The sequence below is a fragment of the Aythya ferina genome (assembly GCF_964211825.1).
Source record: "Aythya ferina genome assembly, chromosome: 1".
Lineage (NCBI taxonomy): Eukaryota > Metazoa > Chordata > Aves > Anseriformes > Anatidae > Aythya > Aythya ferina.
In genome coordinates this window covers 87,636,992-87,646,484 of record NC_140296.1, presented here as the reverse complement: position 1 = coordinate 87,646,484, position 9,493 = coordinate 87,636,992, and the positions used below count along the sequence as shown (strand labels likewise).

The window sequence follows — 9,493 nt, the reverse complement described above, 5'->3', positions numbered from 1 at the left end:
TAGCTGACATTTCACGGTAGGGTGTGAGGAGCTGAGGCCATCAGTCAGCATTTTGGCCCTTGACTGGGACAACAGGGGACTAAGCCTCCCCTTTTTTGTATCAAACACCTGGGGAAACGTTTCTTCTGTGTCCTCTCACTGAAGCAGGCCTGAGGAGCCCGCGGATGTCACCAGACTACGGCTGAAGGACCCTCGGGTCCCTGATTCGCCGGGCCACCAGGTCTGCGGGGGTGGGGTGGGGTGGGGAGAAAACCCCGAGAAAATCCCGATCCCCTTCCCACCTTCGTCGCCGGACCAGCGCCTCGGGGGACTCCCCACAGTGGGGCTGCGGGCAATTTGCGCACAGCTGCGCTACCCCAGAGGCCGAGAGAGCAGGCGGGGGCCGCCCGCTCGCTCCTGCCCCACGGCGCCTCCGGGGCCCCATTAGCTCGCTAATTGCTCCTCGCGCATCGATCGGGCGGGGGCGGGGGGCGCAGCCGCCGCCGCCCCGGCTCTATTTCAGGGCGGGCGGCGCCGCCGCGCACCTGTCCCGTCCAGTCCCGTCCCGTCCCTGCCGCCCACCACCCCGAGCCCCGCGGCGTTCCCCCGTCTGCCTCCTTCCCTCCCTTCCTGCCCAGCTCCACACATGGCTGACGCGGGGCTCCCTGGAGCCGCCGCTGCCGCCGCCGGGGGGGACCCTGCAGCCGACGAGTTCCGAGACATCATCCGCAGCCGCTCTGGTAGGCGCCCGTGCCCTTACATCCCTTCCCGTCTCCTCCCGGTGGGGGTCGGGGGTCTGTGCCGCGGGGGAGTCGGTCAGCTTTCATTTATTTTTTTAGTGTTTTCCTTCTTACGATGTCTTTAATTAGTTCAACTTTTACTGAGCGCAGAAGGAGCTCGCCCGCCGACGAGCGGTTCTCACTGCGGCCGGAGCGATGCTTGCGGCCTCCCGCTGTCCGAGGAGGGTCCCCCCCCGGCCGGGCAGTGGGACTGTCGCTAAACCCGCGATCGGCGGCAGCTGTGAGGTTCCCCCTCCCCCCAGAAGAGTAAGATAGAGTTTCAGGTGCCTGGGCTCTTTTTGCTTAGCACTGGAAAGAAACCAAATCCGTGGTAGTAAAGGTATTTATAGACCATTCAGCTCGTTTGCAGCACAAGTGTATGGGGAGCTACAAATTAAAGTAACTCCTTTTGAAGCTCTATGTGCTTGCCCAATAAGCGAGCATTAAAATTACGGTGGCCTCCCATGCTTGAATAACTTTTGAAACAGGCCAGTTCTTTAAGTTGTGTTAAGAAACAGCAGTAACAATGAAATACCCGTCATGTTTAACAGGATAACTAGAGCTGCTATGAGAATTCAAGCTCTAAAAGTGTTTGGGTGGTGGGAAGCATCTCCAAGGAAGTGCGTTGCCCTGGTAGGGGTTGGGTGGCTGCTCTGGTTTTGTTTTTTTCCTCAAGTCCTGCTTCTGCCTGCAAGTCTGTCTTTTTGTCTATATTCCTGTAGCATGAGGAGAATGTGAAAGGGAAAAAGTGGTGAGCTGTCTCAGTAGTCATTCCTGGTGAAGCTGGGTGTGCTGACCTTTACAGCGGTGCATGATCCCAGTTCCATACTTAGCTCATCCTATAGCTCAGGGGATATGGAATGCAAGACGGGTACGGCACAAAGCAATGCCCCCTTAATTTAAAAGGTTGACCTGTTAGCATACAACTGTTACTGGTTGGAGATGGGAAAACTTGAAGGATTACAAAATGTTTCAGGTCTGTGTAGTTAATAACTACATCACTGTTAGATGATTATGACTGTATGAGTTAGCAGCACTTTCTCCCACCTTTTTATTTCCCCTATAGTTAGCAACTATTTTCAACATCATTTGCTTTCCCAGTTTAAAAATTTGTAATTGACAGCAGACAACCTCTGAAAAATGTATTTTTACTTATGTTTACAAATTAGTTCTTATATTCTGTTTTGCTCTGAAAGTTTGTTTCCAAATAGACTTTGTTGGCAATGTGCTAGTTGTGTGTTGAAATAAATGTAAGATCTCAAATGACTCTAAAATATTTCTCCAGTTTTCTGCTATGGAGTAATATTAGAATTTAGACACTCTCAGCAGAGAGAGAGCAAACATTTGTGTTTCTTAACTGGACACAATTCCCATGTCTATTCTGGATGATGAATCAGAAATAAGATCAATTTAAGGATCATAGAATTATCCCAGATGTTTATAAGCCCAAAGAGATGAGAACTCAATTTCCATGGTGATTTTCATTTTAAATGTATATATGCTTTTTTTTTTTCACCCCAAGCTTTTTTCCTCCCAGTGATTGCTTATTTGTTATCTTTCATTGTTATCATCTAATTTTGAAATACACTACTTAAAATATGGCTACACATCTGGGGACAAATAGTAATCATAAATCAGTGTAGGCTTTTGCAGAAGAAAGCTGAGAAGAGCTTGAGTTTGTAAGCCTGAGGATAGGCTCATTTTATGTTAGGGCTTTCTTTAACCTGTTATCTGGGTAAGGCATTTGTGCAGTTGTGATGCTCCACTTGTTTAGACATGCATTCACCTTAAACAGTTTTGAATTGGAAGTTATAAGAGGGCTTCTCGTGAGTGAAATGCTGGCACAGACTCTTTAACCAGATAGTAATGGTAAGGATGCTAAACCGTTCTCAGGTGGCCCTTCAGAGGCTCATAGAAAGGATTTTGTGATCCATCAGGGAAGCTCTCAGTGATTGGAAATGAAGCTAGCACAGAAAGTCCTTGGAGAGTTAGGGCACTGGATACTGAAGTAGTTTTAAGAGTTTGTATCCCACTTGTTTTTCATTCTGTTTATATTAATTTCATGCTTCAGGGGTCTGCTGCTTTCTAAAATGGTGTGGAGGAATCTTTTGCCCTCCTGAATATAAAACAAGGCCTCTGGTAGGTGCAGGGTTTGCCTTTTCATTGAGCTAAAGGAAAAGATAGAGCAAAAAATTTTGATGCACTAGCCATAATGAAATCTCTAACATTCCTATTCTTTGAGGTCTTATTCAAAAGCTTAGAGCCACCAGTGTTTTTAATATGGCCTGATGCAGATAGCATTAATCTGGGCATCCTGCTGTCAATTCTGGGTAAAATAATTGAAAAAAAAATGTATATGAGGACTTGCTTCATGTAAAGAAACAGTAAAAATGTTAAAATCCATCGTTGTTAGCAAAATTTAATGGAAAGCAGGCTCTGTCAAATATTTATTCTGTTAAATTTTCTGGATTAAAGAATTTATCTCAGTATACTGAGACAAAAAAATATCACTAGCAATAAAATGCCTAGTAAATTGTTTAAAACCCACAAAACTGTTGTACTACAAAAGTTGCCATCGGGGAGTTGTAATGGAATTGGGTTATCCCTGTTGTATCTCTCTGCAGGGATAATCACTAGTTCCAACACTAACATATCATTTTTCACTTACGCTCACACAGGATGGTTTGGGCTGCCTGGGTGTTCAGAGAAGATTCATGCAAATATAAAGTGTAGGAATGAGGAGTGCACGCTGTCCTTTTGGAGTGGGTGATGGCACTGGAAAAAAATCAGTGGTCATTGTGGGTTCAGCATGTGCTTGTAATGTACAGACATGATATAGTTGTAGGAAATTTATTTTTAACTTGTGTACATGGCATGGCTGACTAATACCGGAAATTCTGACGTTTCCATAGAAGGCTATTCAAAAAAGAATGTGGAGAAGATCCACAAAAACTGAGAAGTAAGGAAAATGTCTGTGGAACTCAACTGGTAGTTCTTTTACTTTTTTTTTTTTTTTGCAAGCTGGGGAAGTGACTTTATTTCTTTGAATGGCTATGTTCTTGGGAAGAAAATCATGAAGGCCTAGCAAGAAAAGGTGTAGCAAGGATGAAAGACTAAAAGCTAACAAATTCAAAGCATGCAGGATCGTGAGCAGTCAAGGTGATTAACATCTGGGTCTAGATCTTCCATCTCTAGAGGTATTCAGCCCAGCAGTTCATACTTATTTCCAAGTTAAGTTTTATCCAAGTACAAGTTACAGGGCTCCATACTTAAGAGCCTGTCATAAATCATCAGTCCAGCCATCTGTCTTATGGTCCCTTCTGGCCATAACTGTATTCACTTGTGAATGTTCTGTTAATAAAAGGACATTTTATATAGAGCTTTTAGCTTAATGCTTGCTGCAGAATGGGGCTGTCCCCAGACCTGACTGACCACCCTGCTCCTTACTGGTGTGAGGCTGTTGTTGAGTCCTTCCTTTGTCCTGTATGCATGTGTTTCCAATGCTTAAGATACAGCTACTAAGAAACATAACCCATCTGGGTCTCAAAATGAGCAGACTGAGATGTTAAGTTAGTATTAGAAAGAAGACAGTGAAATGCAAGCACAAACATGTAACAAGTTGCATTTGTTTTCCAAATGTTTATTAAGTGAGACAGTCAAAGTGTGGATCTCTGATATATCATAATTGATGTCATGAGTATTGAACACATGAACACCATGCTGGCTGTTGCACCAGGAAGTTGCAGAGAATAAAACCTATCTTTGATTTAATTTCTCGGAAGAATCTATTGTTTCCATTGCCTTAGAATTTTTCCTGGCTTCCCGTCAAGTACCATGATCATGTTTAGAATGTATTTAAAGGCTCATTACATGAAAAGTGCACTTGGAAGAATTGTTTAAAAAAATAATGTAAATATAATTCAGAGCAGAGCATTTTTTTCTGTAATAAAAACATACATGCAGTAAATACTTTCTAAATCTTCATTAAATTGAGATTTCATTATTACTGTTGCAGAGCTTAGGAACTGTAGTCATGATTAGCAACAGAAATCCCTCTAATTTCTTCACTGTTTCATAGAAAGTTTATAGAAAAAGGGCTTAGGACCTCATTTGTTCTTAAATTCTATGAAAAAAATAGGTGGATGTGGAGCAAGCTGCTGTTATGGCATGGTGACTTTGCTTAGAGGAATGATTTGGCATGATTCAGGGCTTGTGAGTAAAGACATGATCCTTACTAGTCTTGCATTCCCAGTGTTAAGATGCTGTGACCTGAGATTTTGACTGGAAGACAACTGGTTGTGATACACAGGAAAAACAATTGTGGAACAGGAATTAGCACTAAGCAGTGTTCAACAAGTACGTATTCTGGACATTTGGTTTTCTGTTGTACTTTAATGCCATAAAAAGGTATATGTGCAATGTAGAGAAGTTACAGGTAGTTACATATGGTCGTTCTTTCTCCCTGTGCTCCCCCCAGCTTTATCAGTGTGGGAACTCCAGGTGACTCAAGCTTTGTGTACCTGTCCCAGATAGGATAGCCTGAGTGCATGCTTCTCCCCTTCTTCTGCCAGCACTTGGAGACCTCCTCTCGTGGGTACAGGGCTGCACTCAGCTTGCTTGGCTGCAAAGCATGTTTAGCTCTAGAGGACAATGCCTGTTGAACATTAGTGGTATGTCTGGTGAAAATCAAATGAATCAACAAATGGTTCTGTTCTACAGAGCATATCTGCTGTATTTGAGGCTTCCCCTGAAGAGGGAAGCCTCGTGTGCCCTCACAGTGCTGCGATGTGAGCGTGCCAGAGGGCTGGGACAGAGTGTTCACTGTGCCTGGGTGTGCATACCACTTGCTGCGTGAGGGTGTTGAAAGGGCACTTAAGGAATTCTTCTGGGCAGGAATTTTAAGCAATCTCTCATCTGAATCTGTTTAAGATTTTGTGGTGTGCTTGCATGGCATTGCTGCCCCAGCTGCAAGGAGCTGGATCCCCTTCCAAAAATACAAGGAATATCTTTGCGGCTGCTGAGGGTGGGGATTTGGTTCTGATGATTCACAGCTAGTGCTCAGCAGGGAAGGGAGACTTGTACGTGCTATCTCTATTCCTGAACGTGCAGTGTGTGGGAAGAACTGTGGATCTTGTCCAACATGGCTCTAGGGGCTGAGCCAAGCTACCCTATGAGGCAAGCTATGAGATCCATGGTTATAAAGCTTGTGTGTCTATTAAAATGAATATTTATCATATATTTTAAAGTCTGGGTTTGGATAGATGTAGTTGCATATTAAAAAAGAAAACTGTGCTGACAACTCTGAATGAAACAAATATGAATATAAACTATTTGCACGCTAGCTCTTGGCCTTTCCTGTTCAGCCATATTTCTATGGGACACTTACGGCATGCACAGCAACTATAGAACAAAAGCTGATAGTGATGAAGTAGCAATATCCTTGTGCTCTTGATTATCCCACTTCTTGTGTCAAGGCAGGATGTTGCTGGGTCTTGCAAACACAGTGGAGTGCTGATTATAGTCTGAATTCTAAGGTCTTACAACTTGAGCCTTCTGGTAATGTTTACTGTCTCAAGCTGTAAAGGTGTCTTTTAAGGTGTTGTAGGTCATTTTTAACTCTCTGGTTAAGATGTGTAAAAGATTCTACAGTGAAAACAAAAGGATTTTGCTGAATTCATGACTTCATCCTATGCTGTGTACTATTGCATTCAAATCAAGCCCCCCCCCCCCCCATAAAACTAGGTTTAAATATTTATGTTTCTCTCTTGGAATTAAGTTCTCAGGCTGGCTTGTTTTTCTTATTTCAGGGTATGTCTGTTATTTCTATTATACTCGACAGGCTTGCTTTCTCTTTATCAGAAGGAGAATCTGACTATGCACAGTACAAGCTTCTTATCTTGGTACAGAGGATACCTTACTCTGATGGCTGTAAAACTGGCTTTTGGATATTCAAGCAGATTTTTTTCCTATCTATTCAGTGTAAACATTATTCATTTAAAAACCATGGGGTCCTCTATGTTCAGAAGTGCTGTTTGCTTGCAGCTTCTGTCAGTACTGTCATCTCAATCTGAATACAAATGGGGGGGGGGGCGGGAAATCACTCCTAAAAGCATTACCAAATGTCTCAAAAGTGAATTCCTGTCAGTAGTAGTCTCTTTAGAAAGAGAAATGCTTACTCTTGAGCAACTGTAAAAGGTCATCTAGACATCAATTTAGATTCATATATTTTACATTTTGCTCTTTAAATATCTGTATTTTTTGTGAATTGCTTGCCTTCTGTATACTGTTGTCTTGGCAACAATATTTGTGTACTCTAAGAAGTTCTGAGATTTCAAATGTAAATTGAAGGAAACACTATAGCCAGGTTTCTTAAACTAGATTTAGAAACAGTGCATTCATTAAGGGGTAACATTATGGTTTTGTTCTTGCCAAAGGAGCAGTGTATCTAACAGCTGATTGTGTCCTGTGAATAAGTACCCACATCTTGTGATTAACCTTATGTCCTGCTGGACATCAAAGGTAATGTAATTATTTTCATTAAAGGAGTCTTCTGTAATTTGGATTCCAAGTTAAGAGAACTCAGTTCAACAGTTCTCCAGTGTCTCTGCCTTTTTAAGGTAGGAATCATCATTGACTTGAATCAAGCGATGACTTGTTGGTGGGGGGACTGGTATTAAATTTGAAGTATGAATACCATTTCCTTGTGAAAGCAAACCTATTTCCTACCATGTGCCAATGTTTTGCTGTATCCATTGTTGAATTTGTGATTTTTTTTAAAAAAAAAAACCCTTCCTCGTATTTCTAGAGCTTGATGAGCAATCTATTGTTTTGTGTACTCTAGCAAAAGTATTGTACTGAATTTCAAGGTTAGTTTTCCACTGTCCTTATTATCCTGTATGATTGATATGAAGAACATGATGTGATTGAGTTATGCTGCAGCATGCAATCAGATACCGTAAATAGTATTATCTACATAAAGTCTTGGAAGTGGTTGCTGGGCTGCTTCTAAAGTGCACTTTGGCTTGTATGTGGAAGTTGCAGTTTAGAATGTCATTTTAAAATATTGCTCTGTTTACTAGGCAAATAATACACTGGTTAAGTAACTTATTTTCTTGTTTAGAAGGATGATTCAATTGTAAGGAAATGTACATTAAGTACTACAAGTTTTTGTTCATAGCTTGTAAAAGCTGTTTATACCTGTTGCTCAGTATGTGGTGCTTGGCAAACAGTCCAACTATCCAAAGAGCACACTGGCAAACATTCAAGACTGTAGTGTTGCAGTTCTCACTTCTACTTTGTAGGTAGAGAAAAAGGGGAAAAAAAAAAAAAGTAAAACAGCCAGTCTTAAACCTAGTGTTGTACCTGATTTTAAGATAGCAGTGGGGAAACAGCTATGACGAATGCCAGCTAGTGAAAAGCTCTAGATTTGCTGTAGCTCCATTTCAGCTTGCTGAAAAGACTGGCACTATTTTATTCAAAAGGCAAAACATCTTAACAATCTCTTCTTATTAGAGGCAGTGTATTAACAAGTCAAACTGTTAGCTGGTACTTCATGGTTTTGACAATAACTTTTTGTTAGATGGAGTCTGCCCTTCTCATTCTAAAATACTTAGATAAACTTGGTATTTTGATATTTGGACTTCATCAGTCTGGCTACAATGGATTAATATGTTTGAGCTTCAAGCCATCAGATCAGTAGGAGCAGGCAAGCATAATGAAGTTATCTAAAATTTATACTCAATAGATTCTTTTTGTCTTGATGGTCCATATCTGCTGAGAACCATCTTCGTGAAGTGTTTTCAGACTTGCAGGCCACACTTCAAACTGTGAAGAGTAAATACCTGTGACCAAAATTGATTTCTTCAGTTCCAAGTGCACTATATAACTCGAGACATCTTTGTTTTAGACTGTCTAACATCACAGTAAGCATGGTAAGGTTGGAAACTGAAAAAAATGAAGTCTTCTATCTTTTATTTTTTGTTGACCTCCTCACACTCCAATAACTAAGCTAATTCAGTTTGGCTTTGTGGGATCTTTCTCCTCAAGTGTAATATTTTGCTGAATGCTAAGGGGGGAATAGCCAAGGATTGGAAAAGTGCTTTTCAAAATATTAAGTTCCTCAGCTGAACACTAGCTTCACACTCAGAAGGATCTCAGTGCTAATGCTGGACTTGACCTAGTCTGAAATGGTGTACTGTGAAACTGCAGAGGGATTTGCTGCTGCTTTGGGATCCTTTGCTCATGCTTTCCTGCATCCAACACAGAGGTGAAGAGCAATTCTGTGTATGGAGAAACTTTCTGGTCTGCTTACCAATTCATATTGGATTTGTTGAATGTATGTTGGTGCAGTCATATATCTCTTGTTTGACGGTCTCAGTAACAGTGGCCATAATGCAGGGCAATAATGCTCTGGTCCCTGGAGTAACTGCTGAGTTCTCTGTTGGTTTTCAGTAGCTGTAGAGGTAGTGAGTAGTGCAGAGCAGAATTACAGGTGGAGGCCCAGCACTAATGCACTGAAACATGCTGTTAAGCATCTGCATGCTGGCTTCCTCAGAGCTGTGCAATGTGGATCCTCAGAGCTGTGCAATGTGGACATAACCAGATACTGCTTCTGCTGAGGCAGGCTCCTTCCCCTCCTAGGTGCCAAAAGTAATTGGAGAACTTGGCTTGTTAGAGATAATTAAAGGAAACACCAGGTACTAATTGGGTTCTAATGTCCTAGAGTAAAAGTTGCT

The 9,493-nt window shown here is 41.9% G+C and overlaps 1 protein-coding gene across 2 annotated transcripts in view; it reads left to right on the top strand.

Annotated features, from left to right (window-relative positions):
• The first annotated feature begins 515 nt into the window (after positions 1–515).
• The window catches only part of DMD (dystrophin), a 1,246,037-nt gene continuing 1,237,059 nt past the window's right edge, over positions 516–9,493 (top strand). For both annotated transcript variants that reach the window (XM_084515490.1, XM_084515483.1), the window contains exon 1: positions 516–719. In XM_084515490.1, the coding sequence (XP_084371616.1) occupies positions 626–719 (94 nt within the window). In that variant the 5' untranslated portion in view covers positions 516–625. The remainder of the gene's footprint in view (positions 720–9,493) is intronic.